At 34.0% G+C, this 13,723-nt stretch overlaps 6 protein-coding genes across 6 annotated transcripts in view; 1 reads left to right on the plus strand and 5 right to left on the minus strand.

Annotated features, from left to right (window-relative positions):
• Positions 1-5,041, plus strand: part of LOC105313342 (peroxisomal targeting signal 2 receptor-like) — a 15,574-nt gene extending 10,533 nt beyond the window's left edge. Inside the window, exons 6-10 of the mRNA XM_011406677.2 lie at positions 2,179-2,285; positions 2,427-2,464; positions 2,630-2,761; positions 3,005-3,107; positions 4,938-5,041. Of these exons, the coding sequence (XP_011404979.2) occupies positions 2,179-2,285; positions 2,427-2,464; positions 2,630-2,761; positions 3,005-3,107; positions 4,938-5,015 (458 nt within the window). The 3' untranslated portion in view covers positions 5,016-5,041. The remainder of the gene's footprint in view (positions 1-2,178; positions 2,286-2,426; positions 2,465-2,629; positions 2,762-3,004; positions 3,108-4,937) is intronic.
• Positions 5,042-5,447: 406 nt separating this feature from the next.
• On the minus strand, positions 5,448-6,406 carry LOC109583222 (uncharacterized). The gene is made up of 2 exons (XM_019998473.1): positions 6,319-6,406; positions 5,448-6,262 (listed from the first exon to the last, which is right to left on the minus strand). The coding sequence occupies exons 1-2, from the start codon at positions 6,368-6,370 to the stop codon at positions 5,619-5,621; spliced, it is 696 nt and encodes a 231-aa protein (XP_019854032.1). The 5' UTR covers positions 6,371-6,406; the 3' UTR covers positions 5,448-5,618.
• A 410-nt stretch (positions 6,407-6,816) lies between these two features.
• Positions 6,817-8,171, minus strand: LOC109583209 (uncharacterized). Its single transcript, XM_019998456.1, has 2 exons — positions 8,009-8,171; positions 6,817-7,937 (listed from the first exon to the last, which is right to left on the minus strand). Exons 1-2 carry the CDS (start codon positions 8,088-8,090, stop codon positions 7,021-7,023), a joined length of 999 nt encoding a protein of 332 aa, XP_019854015.1. The 5' UTR covers positions 8,091-8,171; the 3' UTR covers positions 6,817-7,020.
• A 720-nt stretch (positions 8,172-8,891) lies between these two features.
• Positions 8,892-9,901, minus strand: LOC109583210 (uncharacterized). Its single transcript, XM_019998457.1, has 2 exons — positions 9,756-9,901; positions 8,892-9,689 (listed from the first exon to the last, which is right to left on the minus strand). The coding sequence occupies exons 1-2, from the start codon at positions 9,763-9,765 to the stop codon at positions 8,950-8,952; spliced, it is 750 nt and encodes a 249-aa protein (XP_019854016.1). The 5' UTR covers positions 9,766-9,901; the 3' UTR covers positions 8,892-8,949.
• A 649-nt stretch (positions 9,902-10,550) lies between these two features.
• LOC109583215 (uncharacterized) lies at positions 10,551-11,536 on the minus strand. The gene is made up of 2 exons (XM_019998466.1): positions 11,405-11,536; positions 10,551-11,343 (listed from the first exon to the last, which is right to left on the minus strand). The coding sequence occupies exons 1-2, from the start codon at positions 11,424-11,426 to the stop codon at positions 10,616-10,618; spliced, it is 750 nt and encodes a 249-aa protein (XP_019854025.1). The 5' UTR covers positions 11,427-11,536; the 3' UTR covers positions 10,551-10,615.
• LOC100635781 (poly [ADP-ribose] polymerase 2-like) overlaps positions 11,534-13,723 on the minus strand; it is a 22,925-nt gene continuing 20,735 nt past the window's right edge. The window contains exon 17 of the mRNA XM_019998453.1: positions 11,534-11,747. Coding sequence (XP_019854012.1) covers positions 11,703-11,747 — 45 coding nt within the window. The 3' untranslated portion in view covers positions 11,534-11,702. The remainder of the gene's footprint in view (positions 11,748-13,723) is intronic.

Below are 13,723 nucleotides of genomic sequence, written 5' to 3' on the forward strand. Positions count from 1 at the left end.
GTTGTTATTGTTGGTGTTTTTTTGTTTGTCTGTTTTTTTTGTTTGCTTCTTGTATCTTTCTGCCACCATTTTAATAATAATAATAATAATAATAATAATAATAATAATAATAATAATAATAATAATAATGTAAAAGTAATTATAACGATACATAATATTTACTAATATAATATTCATTATTAAATTATTGAGTACAAATTGTAACTGTTACTTTGTCCAAAGTAATTAGAGGTATTTGGTCTAATTCTATTTTAAATACTCCTTGTGGTAAAGTACCCTCACAGTTGCTGATGGTATTTAGAATGTTATAATCAGAAAATTCTTGATAAGTAGCTTCCGTGTCTACTGGCAATGGAATATCTTTACCTTTATACTTAAAAAATATTTTAGGAAGTTTTGGTTTAAATTTTCCTTTAAGAAAGGCAAATAATATATAGATACGAACAGTCACAAATAAAGAATGGGGATGATTCCCTTTCATAAGTCTAGCTGACATGTGCCGACCACATCTACTTGTATAAAAATGAACTGCTTCTCCTAGTTTAATATCAATGGGTAGCAATGGAGATCCTATGGCATTGCATGTATCAACAATTTCATGCTTTATTTTATCATTTTCTATTTTCATGTCTTCTTTTATTTTTTCACCATCTTTTTTTAGTTTCACTATTTCTTCTTTTATTATTGCAATTTCTTTTGTAGTTTCTTCTTTTATTTGTTCATTTTCTTTCTTCAATTGTCCACAAGCTACAGCTAATAGTGTCATGTGTTTAGTATCAGCAGTGTGTACATGTACATCTTTACGTAAAGGCTTATCATTACAACCAGCCCAACTAAACACACAATCTACTGGCTCTAATGGACACTGATGATTAACATGAGCAGTGAGACTACCTTGTGGCATAGTAGACAAATATTCAGAATCAGTAACAGGATGGATATAATGATCCATTGTAATAGAGAGGAATGTGCCTTCTTTTGCACAGTACGGGCATTGAAATGGACGTTGAGGACATTTGCTATCTTCATGATCCTTAAGATATCTACGTTGCATTCTCACTCGGCGGCAATTTGTATATCGACACTTTACTTCTTCGTATTCACAGTCTCCTTTTCTCATCTCTTTTCTAATATGAGTAGACATATTCTTCAATTCTCCTTTCCATTGACATCCTTTCTCCTTATTACTGCAGTAGACCTCCAATCCATTGATAATACGAAGTCGCTCTTTATTAACCACAACTTGATATTCATTCTCCTTACACATAGGACAGGATCCATTACTAGCTTTTACTCTCTCAATACAAGACCTACAGAAATTATGTCCACAGCAGCTCACAATATGAGGATCTGTCAAGATATTAAGACAAACTGGACACTCTATCTCCACATGCTCGGGCAATTCTTTAACGAAAAAAACTTCTTCTTTACTGAACTGAGCCATTGCTACCAGCCACTCCCTTGGTCTTGTTTACAGTTACTGTATCCAATGGTAACAGATTAATGAATTTACTCATTGACTAATATTAAAACATATTCATTTACCCTACTAGATCTAGTCTATTATTATACTGAGGCCTGACACACCCATTGTTATTTGATATCTCATTATTATTGTTAATCATCTTGTCATTGCTATGTACACCCAGTGTGTACAGTATTTCATTTCTATCATTATATACATGTATGAGTAACATTTGTATTACTTTACCAGTAGCTTGTGCTTTAGATTTGTAATTGATGATTGATAAATCTTATGGTACAAAAAAGCAATAAACTGTATTCACTTTTATTATTCAACGTGTCACCAGTTTGTATTTTTTATGTATCACCATTAACCACCCTGTCTTTATTATACCGTATAACGGGATTTATTGACGAGTAATAAATTTGACGAAAACAGTAAATTTCCCCGGTTGGTGAGTTTTAATTTGACAAATAGTGCACTTTGCGTACACGTGGCACAAAGTACAAAATTTTTGACGGTTATTAAATTTGACGTTTTATTTTAAATTGTCAACTCGTCAAAATAAAACCTTCGTCAATAAATCCCGCTATATGGTATTCTATTATATACAGTGTGCACCAGTACCTCATTGCACTACATTGTATTAATGCTACTTTTATTTACAATCACAGGTATAGTTCTTTTACTTATTATTTATTTTTATTTTTAAGGTGATGGTACATTGAGGTTATGGGATGTATCTCAGTCATTGAACACTGGTACTGTTAATGATGGAGGGAATGAGGTGCTCTCTTGCAGCTGGAATAAATATGAACAAGTAACAATTAATAATTGATTGTTTATTAGCACTATAATACACTACACAAATACATTGTACAGTACTTGAAAGAATTATTAGTTTTGATCAAACTTTATACACAACTGTTCATAATTTAACTGAATGCCTTTTTTGTTTTAGAATTTGTTATGCTCCGCTGGTACAGACAACACAATAAAGTAAGTATTGATTACACATAATGTCTAAAACAATTTATTTTCTTACTATTATTATTTATTACAGAAGTCCGTGTGAGTAGAAGTAGACTTCTACTCATCATGGACTCCTGTTTATTATTCGTTATTATTTTATTATTATCATTATTATTTCTTTATTATTATTAGATTGTGGGATATAAGACAGTTTACTGTGCCATTATTGATAATGACTGGTCACTCACAATCAGTTAGACAAATCAAGTTTGATCCACACACTCCGAGTTACCTAGCATCATGTTCCTATGACTTCACTGTCAGGTATATGAACACTTATTGTATTAATAGGACATTTTGTTATTAATATTATATTGTATATTGTATTAATCTGATATTGAGGATAATAAATATTGTGTATTTTAAAAGTTTTAGAACAGAAAAAGTGCTAAAATTAATTTATTTAATATGGTCAAGACTCAAAATAAAGGAAATTTGCTATTCTCCAAAAAACCACCATATAGGATGTATATGTAATAATTACAGTGTTCTTCTGTCTTTCAATAGACTATGGGATACAGCTAATCCATTGCATCCTCTCATACAAACAATCTCCCATCATAATGAGTTCACGTATTCTGTTGATTTCAGTGTTCACCAGAAAGGACTGGTAAGTCTTCTCACTCCCTCTCACCTCCACCTCTGTCTATATTTATGTATTTGAACTAATTCCAATCAAAAATAGATTTTTATGAATTTTTAAAGTTACTCAAAAATAAGGCCAAAGTCCTTGTACAGTACAGGTTCATTGGCCAATATGTTTTTAAAAATGACAGGGAAAGAATTTTTTATTTTTATAATTTTTTTATTATACATATATATGTTTTTGTGTTATGTAAAAAGTTTGAGCTGATTTCAATCAATTTTGGATTTTTTTATAAATTTTTAAAGCTGCTCCAAAATTGAGCCTAAGTCCCTGTACTATAGTACAGAGTCATTGGCCAAATTTTGCAAAAAATGAAAAGGAGAAAATTTTTCATTTTTTAAATTTTTTCTTATACATATACATGCTGTTATGTTATGTAGAAAGTTTGAGCTGATTCCAATTAAAATTGGATTTATTATGAATTTTTAAAGGGACATGTTCACTTAAATAGAATGCACACATTACTGTAGAGGAAGTAAACATTAAATTGGGCGTGCAACAGATCATTAATTAATAGTTATAACACATGTTTAGGCACGTGTAGAGAGTAGAGACAGAGCAATCAGGCATAGAACCAGGAGTAGGCATCTGTAGAACACTTCTCTTGACCAGAATCAGCTCTTTTGCTACCCCAAGATACTCTTTTTAGTGAAGAAACACCAGGATTATTTACAAGTAGCCACTCGAGTAGCCATTTTGCCTTAATTTTTAGGGACGCGACCGTACGTTATGAATAGTTATCAACACTACGCGTCATCATTAATGATGTCATCTTGAAAAACAGGCCAGTTTTTCAAGATGATGTGCTTCCGTGAATGTGTCCCTTTAAATTTGCTCCAAAATTGGGTTAGAGTCCCTGTATATAGTACAGGGTCATTGGCCAAATCTTGCCAAAAATGACTAGATGAAACATCTCCATTTTTATAATTTTTTCTGATGCATATACATGTTCTTATGTTGTGCAGCAAGTTTGGCTAATTCCAATCAAAATTAGATTTTTCACAAATTTTTTAAGTTGCTCAAAAATCGGGTCAAAGTTCCTGTACTATAGTACAGGGTCATTGGCCAGATTTTGCCAAAAATGACTCGATGCAAAATCTTCATTTTTATAATTTTTCCTGATACATATACATGTTTTTATGCTGTGTAGCAAGTTTGAGCTGATTCTGATCAAAATTGGATATTTTATGAATTTTTAAATTTGCTCCAAAACTGGGTTAAAGTCCCTGTACTATATATAGTACAGGGTCATTGGCCAAATTTTGTCAAAAATGACAAAAAAAAATTCTTCATTTTTATGATTTTTCCTGATACATATACATGTTTTTATGCTGCGTAGCAAGTTTGAGCTGATTTCGATCAAATTTGGATTTTTTATGAATTTTTAAAGTTGCATAAAAATTTTTCCAAAGACTCCAAAGGATTTCTTTATTACATATAATTGTTTGTATTTTATGTAGAAAGTTGCAATAAAATACCATAATTCATGTGCCTAATAATTGTTTCCTTGACTACCAAACACTGTACCCAATAATTGATGGGTGTGTCAGTTTTTGTGTGGGTGTTTTTGGGTGTGTCTCATTCTGATGTAATGTATGACTATATTCATTATTCAAAATTGCTGAGAATTCATTTATGATTATGCTTATGTTGCTGTAGTCCTCAACAAACATTTTACGTTGACAAAAAAATTGCATCACTTAATTTTTAATTAAATATTTTTATTATTTACTATGACATGTTTTACTCCTCTCCCTCCCTCCCTCTCTCTCTCTCTCCCTCCTCTCATTACAGATTGCTGATTGCTCTTGGGATAAAACAATTAAACTATACACTCCATCATTCGTAACTCCTCCTCCTCCTATTTCATGACATTACATAATTTCTGTACAGTGTTAGTGTGTCTATTTTTATATAATTTTGTGTTATGTACATGTATGCATGTATATTCATCATAACCTTTAATGCTATTACTTTCCTGTATATTTTATACAAACCACTATACACTGCAATATCTTACGTTTGTGTTTTACAGGCACTTTCAGATATAATGCATTTGATTGCAAATTGGTTCTACCTTACAGCCACTATTATTTGCAAGTACTAATTTTTCTTTAAAATTGGAAAAATTAGTACATACCTTTATTGTTATCAATTTAAAAAAGAGCAAAATTGCAATAGTCAGTACTCGCTAAATATCGAATTGCAAATATTTGTCTACTTAAAAATAAGTTGCGTTAAGATATTGTGTGTGTCATGTATTAAACTTCACTGACTGAATTTCATTTTTTAAAAGATTTTAAAATTGAACTTTATTTTAAATTAAATTTGGGTGTGCCTTTTGTAATACAAAAATAGAATTTGAATTACAAACAATAATAATAATAATAATAATAATAATAATAATATTATAATATGAGGGGAATTAATGAATAGTTTCAGGGTGTTGGTATTTTTGTAGCTTTTTATTATAAATTATTTCTCAAAAGAGCTGGTTTTCCTTATTGCATTCAAAGTAGCTGCACGACGTCTGTGTCCTTTAGGCAAACCATACAGACCATTCAATTTAGGGCGTGGCCTAGTCTCCATACTATGAACTCGTATTCTTGGTTCTTCACCTTTTGATGGTGATATGCAAGTACAAGTACCCAGTATAACGGGACGTGATTCCAGTGAATGTGGTTTCAGGGGAACTTCCATTGGTAGAGATTGTGCACGATTCTGGTATCTCCTTGTTTTATCAGGTGACGTTGGAGGGGTCCTGTCACTCTGAATATCAGTGCCTTTTTCCCTCTCATGCAACATGCTCATGTTCCAGAATGATTTAGAAGCTGCTCTTGATGATGCTGATCTTAGATCTGCAGTATGGCTTCTCTCTTCTCTTCCCTTTCTATCTCCACGATCTTGTATTAAAGGAAGCATCCCACCATCTTCTTTTACTCTCTGTCCTCCTCCTCCTCCCTCATTTGATCCATTGCTTGCTCCTTTTCCAGTTTTATTGCTAGCAGTTCTGGGCCGTGCAATAGAGGAATGCGGTCTGCTTATTTTTGGCAGACTGTTTGATCTGTTCCTATGACTCTCTCCTCTTCCTCCTCCTCCTCCTGGTTTAAATATGGGATCTGCAGTAACAGCAGTAGTCTTTAAACATGCAAGTATAAGTATTGTATATACTTACCCTCTTCTGTAAGAGATTGTGCCATTGTACCAGTGTTATCTCCAGTAGGCATGATATGCTGTATCTTTCAAGTTGTGACTGACAGTTTGTGTGGGTGTGTGTGACTGTGTGTGAGGTTATATGCCTCCCTAGAGTTTATGAATAATCCTAATTTATGAATTCCAGCATCTTATGAATTTTAGTGTTTTGCAATTTTTTACTTTTTTATATAAGTGTGTGACATGAATCCTTATATACATGGTTTTGCAAAAATTTTTAAGCAAAGAAGAGTTTTAAAACTCTTATAGTACATCAGTTTTGTGCTTTGTATAACTTAGAGAAATAAAGCAATTATATTGCATGACTTTTGTGTGATTATAGCATGACGCACAAAAAATCTCAGATGACTTATGAATAGTATTTACCTCACTCATTCTGAGTATGAATTATATCTACATTACTTGATTCATTCACATCATGCACTGACTGTCTAAAGAGCTAAGCTTGACTTGACTTTATTAAATGTTTATGCAAAAAATTAATAATATTGTGTAGTTACGTAACAGCCATAATTTAATAGTAATATGATTTTGCATGTAATTGGGATGTTCTTGCATCACCCCTGATCAACAGGGAAGAATGCATTGTATTCTTATCGACAGAAAGTGCACAATAGAAGGGATAAAAAAGATAAATTGACCTATATATAGAAATTGATGTATTTTAGAATAAGTGTTCATCGTTTTCTTCTTCATGTGGATCTACAGTGAATAGAGCAGGAGGAGAAATAGGTAGAGATCCATTTGTTTTTCTCAATTGTTCTTGTGAAACGGATTTCCTCATTGGCGGTAGGTGATGCAGTGAGACACGTCTCTTTGTTTTAGCAGGTGGTATGTTAACGGGTAGCTCCGGCTTCGACCACTGCTTCTCATAGAGTCCTTTCATTCCTTCTGCCTCTAGGAATATATCACTTGTAGAGTGCTTGAGTCCTTTCTTTTTAATGACTGGTGGTGACGTTTCTGGACTATTAGGGACTGTATTGGATCGATTATCAATGGAAGGCAGTTTTGTATCAGAAGTCTCTGACTCCTTCTCTCTCTCCACTAGCATACCAAAATTCCAGAAACTCTTAGAGGCGATACGCGACGACAAAGAACCCAATTGGCTGATGGGTACTACGACAGGCATTGACTTACGAGGCTCATCAAAATCACTAGGAGATTGAAACTGTTTTTGTTTAGCAAACAATGCTTCTCCATCAGAAGCACGTCGCCTGTGCTGACGATGTGCTGGTGGTACAAGATTTTTTGGACTGGAGGGATCGCTTTTTGCTGGTAGTGGAGGAGTTGCGTCATGCTTTTGTGTGACTATCAGTGATGGAGGAACAGGGACTTTAGTATTAGGCTTTGCAGCTGATGGAGATTGCCTTGAAGATGGGGTCTGTCTAGGGGATGGATTGTTAGAAACTGTTGGGGAGATTGGGGGAGAGTTGTAAGGAGAAGGACTGAGGAAGACTGCTCCATTTGGGATTTGTGGTGACTTTGGAAAACTCCTGATATTGTTTCTACCTTTCTTGTTTGGTGACTTGGGCTCGTATGCCCTAGAGTCCAAGAATTTATTGGCACTAACTTCAATTTGACCTATAGAGTACACAATAGGTCAGAGGTGAAGCATATGATATAATGACTATAGCTTATAAGTAGTTTCTTACTTGCTGATCTGCTTTGCATTTGATCAGTCACAACAACCAGTGGATTTGATGTACTCATAGAAGCTCTTGATACAGCTAACATTATAACTAGTTGTTTCTTTCCTTAGCTACTGCTGTTGCTGTTCCTTTATATCTCTCTCTTTCTAGAGGTCAATACTGGCTATATTCAAATAGTATTCTGCTGATATGTAGAGTGCAATGATATTCACTGTAGGTCCTATGATGGTCATTGGGGATTGGAGTGATGACTTTAATGATATTTATGGTCATTCTATTGATGAATAATATCAAAATGCAGTCACACCTACATTATATCATATCCTCTAACCAAATACAGTATCTCAACTTGCCTTAATGGTAATTCAATATTTAGTGAGGGAGTGTTTTCAAAGGTCACCTTGTATTTCAAAGCCAGTAGGTGGTATCACTGGTATGTATCAATTACTGATTAATATGTGATCATGCATGAACCTTTACCATTGTGAGTATCATCAGGTCAATAACATTCACTTGTTTGTTTCAAAATAAAGTTCCGGTCTACAGTAGGCACATGTTAAGGTTAATGTGTATTGAAGATGCTAGCATTAATTTTTAATTAATTGTGTGGGCGATTTGACCTTTTTGACACATGCTTTACACTAGAATTGACCAAATCGTATTCCAGCATCAACATAGCATCAAGACTGGCGTAATATTGTAAATCCACCTTTAATTGTTACAGTAACCGCAGTATGGTCATACACTGTGTAGTATATTAACTACAGATTTAATGGTTGTATACTTTTACTGATGACGTAGATACTATTGTATTCCCTCCCTATCTCTCCTTTATACAACATATATAACATGTATATGTATCATGTCAAATCAAATGACAATTGCAATAAAAATTTTAAAAATGTACGTGTGTGCGGCATGAATTAAGTTTATCAGTTCATTTCCTAGTACATTGGAGGCAGGTGTTGGAGTGAGATTCTTCTTTTACTTTTAAGTAACACTGCTGCAGTAGACGATGTCTGGTTTTGTTTTGACTTTATTGCTCCTTTCAACGTAACAGGTGACAAATCTCTTGTCTCAAGATGCATGTCACTCTTCGAATGCTTCAGCTCCATTATTTGACCAGTGGTTGGCATGATTCCTTTATTAGTAGTAGCTCCAGTGCAAGGTTCATTACTGATTGAGGGTAGGCTTTTGGTGGAATGTGTCTCACTCATCTCCCTCTCTCTATCCAGTAGCATTTCAATGCTCCAAAAGCTCTTAGATGCAATACGTGATGAATATGAACTTAAATGATGCTGTATTGTAGGTAAGGAACCACGTGGCCTACTACTATTAATGCAATCCCATTCTTGTTTCATTGGTAATGATGCACTTCCTGATAGTCTCCTTGATGATCTCCTATTGAGTGTTGAACCTGATGTACTAGCATCTGATGCTAGTGTAGCACTACCTGTACCTTCTCCAATAGTAAAAGATACAGTGGAAGGAGAAGATTGATTTCTGCTGACTGGCAGAGAAGGATGTCGAGTTAAACGAGCTCTTGTAAGAGTAGCCCCCCCATTGAGAGATATTGATAGTGGGACTGGTGAAGATTTAGAATGAGAGCTGTGATTTTTATGTACACTTTTAACTTTCCTGAATGTTGATTGCACTAGCACATCATTTGTACTAGCTTTTTGACCTACAGTGCAAAGATTGAACAAAGATAATTAAAATCATATATATGAGCTGAATTATTATAGCTTACTTTGTTGCATTTTTGTTGCAGTTATTCTCAATATGGAGTTATTCTCAAAAAGAGAGTATAATAGTCTCTCAAGACTGACAAAAACTCCTCAAGCTTTTCTCCTCTAGATCTGCTGTTGATATTCAATTGTTCAATTGATAAAGTTCTGAAATAATACTAAGTTCATAGCTCAATTGTATTTATGACAACTTAGGATGGTCAGTGACTTATAAAGTTAAGAATGTAATGAATATCACTTTCTGACAAATTAGTACATGTTTCATTATTCATGATAAAGACAATAGAATAGGCAACACAGCAACATGCAGTAATGGAATAATGTAATGTAATTATTTAAATGTATTTTCATTCAATAAAGTTTCTTTTTTAAGTTTAAACTTCAGCAGAACAAAATACCTCATTTTAACCTGAAAAACAAGAACAACAACAACAATAATGATAATAATAATCTAATAATAAGAAATAATAATAATTACTTTATTATAGTTGAGTGTATATCCCCCAGTGTTAGTTAACCCAGTATCAATGGGTGTACCCAATGGTACCACACAACCATCAGGACTGTGAGGAGAGAGAGAGAGAGGGAGGGAAAAAGTAAATAGTTAAATATGTGGATGATTTGACCTTTGACGCATGCTTTACACTAGAGCTGAACTAAATCCTATTCCAGCATCAACATAACGTCAAGACTAGTGTGATATTGTAAACCAGCCTTTAATTGTTGCAGTAATCATTGTGCATTGTGTAGTATATTAACTACAGATTTAACCTTTCATACATGTATAATGTGTATAATAATGTGAAATCAAATGACAATTGCAAAGACATTAAAAAATAATGTATATTTGTGTGCATGAATCTTAGTACATTGGAGGCAGGTGTTGGAGTGAGATCCTTCTTTTACTTTTAACTGACACAGCTGCTGTAGACATTGTCTGGTTTTGTTTTCTTGACTTCGTTGTTCCTTTCAACATAATATGTGACAAATCTCTTGTCTCAAGATGTATATCACTCTTCGAATGCTTCAGCTCAATCATTCGACTAGTACTGGTTGGCTTACTAGTAGTAGCTCCAGTGCAAAAATCATTATTGATTGAGGGTAGGCTATTAGTGGAATGTATCTCACTCATCTCCCTCTCTCTATCCATTAGCATATCAGTGCTCCAAAAGCTCTTAGATGCAATACGTGATGAATATGAGCTTAAATGATGCTGTATTGTAGGTAAGGAACCACCTGGCCCACTACTAGTAACGCAATCCTGTTCTTGTTTTATTGCGGGTAATACTTCACTTCCTGATAGTCTTCTTGATGATCTCCTATTGACTGTGGAGCCTGATGTACTAGCATCTGATGCTAATGTAGTACATGTACTACCTGTACTTTCTCCAGAAGTAAAAGATACAGAGGAAGGAGAAGATCGATTTCTGGCGACTGGCAAAGAAGGATGTCGAGATAACTCAGCTTTTGTAAGACTAGCCCCATTGAGAGATATTGGTAGTGGGACTGGTGAAGATTTTGAAAGTGAGCTGTGATTTTTATAAGCACTTTTCACTCTTCTGAATGATGATGATAGGACATCATCATGACCTGCAGTGAAGGTTTAAAGATTATAGTCACATTCACACATCAGTTGAATTATATAGCTTACAAGCACTTTGTCTTTGTTGCATTTCTGCTGGGGTTATTCTCAATAAAAGGGCCTTCAAGGTTCTCTTCTTCTCTAACGCTGATATTCAATTGATATTCCTTGAAATAATGCTAAGTTTAATTATATTTATAATAACGGATGACTTAACATGGTCAATTAAATATTTCTTTATAAAGTAATAAATGTAAATGAATATCACTCTATGGCAAATTAGTACATAGTTCATTATTCATAGCAACACAACAACATGCATGTAAGGAATATAGTGAATGTATTTTTAATCCATTAAAAAGATTCTTTATTTAAATTTAAACTTCAGCAAAACTAGATACCTCATTTTAACCTAAAAAACAACAACAATAATAATAATGATAATAATAATAACAATAATAATTACTTGATTGGTATCGTAGACGATGAATTCATTGTAGTTGAGTGTATATCCCCCAGTGTTAGTTAGCCCAGTATCAATGGGTGTACCTAATGGTACCACACAACCATCAGGACTGTGAGGAGAGAGAGGGGGAGAGGGAAAGATGGAGAGAGTAAATAACTGAACAAAGAGGTGAAAATAAAGACAAAAAAGGAATACCCTGTACAGCCCTATCAAAGCTCTACCATTTTGTGCGTAGAATATTCAGCACAATATTCATGTATTTGCGACTTTTGCGTAATAACAAAATGTCAAATTTTATGGGTAACAAGCCATACAGTTACATGTAAATACAGACTGGTATGGGCAGTCAAAAGATCTAATATATATTTTTGCTTATTAAACTATACTGTATGTACATGTAAATGTGATGTGTGTGTCCGTGAGCATAATGTACAGATGTACTTAAAGTGAGATAATGTATAAACCACTTACAGTGTGTGGTTGTAGGCAGGATTAGGTACCATCCTACCTTTACCATGTACACTCTGTCTTCCTGCTGGTAGCTTATCAGCATTGTAATCAGCTGAGAGTAACTCGTTAGGTGTCCCTAGTGACACCTAGCAACAAGATGGCTGCTGGTCAATATAAAGTAAAGACTCACTTCACTTAGTAGGAGGAGTCCTTCATTCCTTGAACGAGTAGCAAAACAATAATTGGCACTTTTTGAACACATGTCAGCAAAATACACTCCTTTACCAAACTACAGTAAAAAGGCAATGCAACACAATACATGTCCATAAAATTCAATAATTTAGCTACCGTATAGTGGGAAATTTTGGAGGGAGTAAAATTTGGTAAATTGCTAAATTTTGGCTATTGGCAGATTTTAATTTGGCGAATTGTGGCAACGTGCCATTGAGCATGCGTATACAAAAATGGCGGATTTTTATTTTGGTGAATTGCTATCAAAATGCCAATTTGCCAAATTTAATTGCCTCCAAAATTTCCTGCTGTACAGTATTTTATGTGATGCTGGATTTTGTCAATTTTTTGTGAATACAAAAATTAAATTTAAATTATTGTAAAATTAAAACTCTTTTACTACAAAATAACTCTTAAAGCGTATAAATGTAAAATTCAAATTTTAAATTCCGAACTTGTGTATATGTACATGTAACTTAACCACACCCACTCCATCCTACCATGTATCCAGTGACTGGCGCTTCGGGCGGAGCTATACGAAGTCCTTGGCTGAGAATACCGACCCAGTTAGTGAGTCTTGATCCGTGCCACAGCAACTGACGATTGCCCACGTCTTTGAAATTCTCTTCTTCTTTGTCTCTCTTCACTTCAAAAATTTGTTCCACTTCCAATTTGAAGGTATTGTGTGTTTTACCGTGAGTCTGTGTTACGTATCTATGGAAAAGAAATAAATAAATACCGTAGAAGTGGAATATTTTATATATCTTTATTATTTTATTTATGGACATATGATAGTACATGTATTACAAAAATTCTTAATATTTTAATGACAAAATTCACAAAAAATGCAATTATTTAAAAAGCTAATAGTATATATACTATGTCCCAACTGAGTTTGGACCAAGAAAAACTGGAATAACTTTTTATAGGAATGTGGGATAAGGATGAGACTTTCACAGGTTCTTAGTCGCCCAATGCCGCTTCAGGATCTCAGGTCTTGGGTCTCTCAACCCTTGGGAACCCTGAGAACCGGGTTCTCCCTATAAACCCAATGGCATACCAAAGCTAACCGCAATGACGTTTTATTATGTCATAGTTTACATAAGCACATGTGGTCTAGCGCCCAAACTGATAATTCTTCTTTTAAAATGCTAATAGAGCAAGATTTTCTGATAATGATGGCCTTTATGTAGACTAGTTGACTCCAGTAGCTATTGTACTGCTTATCAAGAAGAACAAGA

This window comes from Amphimedon queenslandica, unplaced genomic scaffold, assembly GCF_000090795.2.
Source record: "Amphimedon queenslandica unplaced genomic scaffold, v1.1 AMPQUscaffold_13318, whole genome shotgun sequence".
NCBI lineage: Eukaryota > Metazoa > Porifera > Demospongiae > Haplosclerida > Niphatidae > Amphimedon > Amphimedon queenslandica.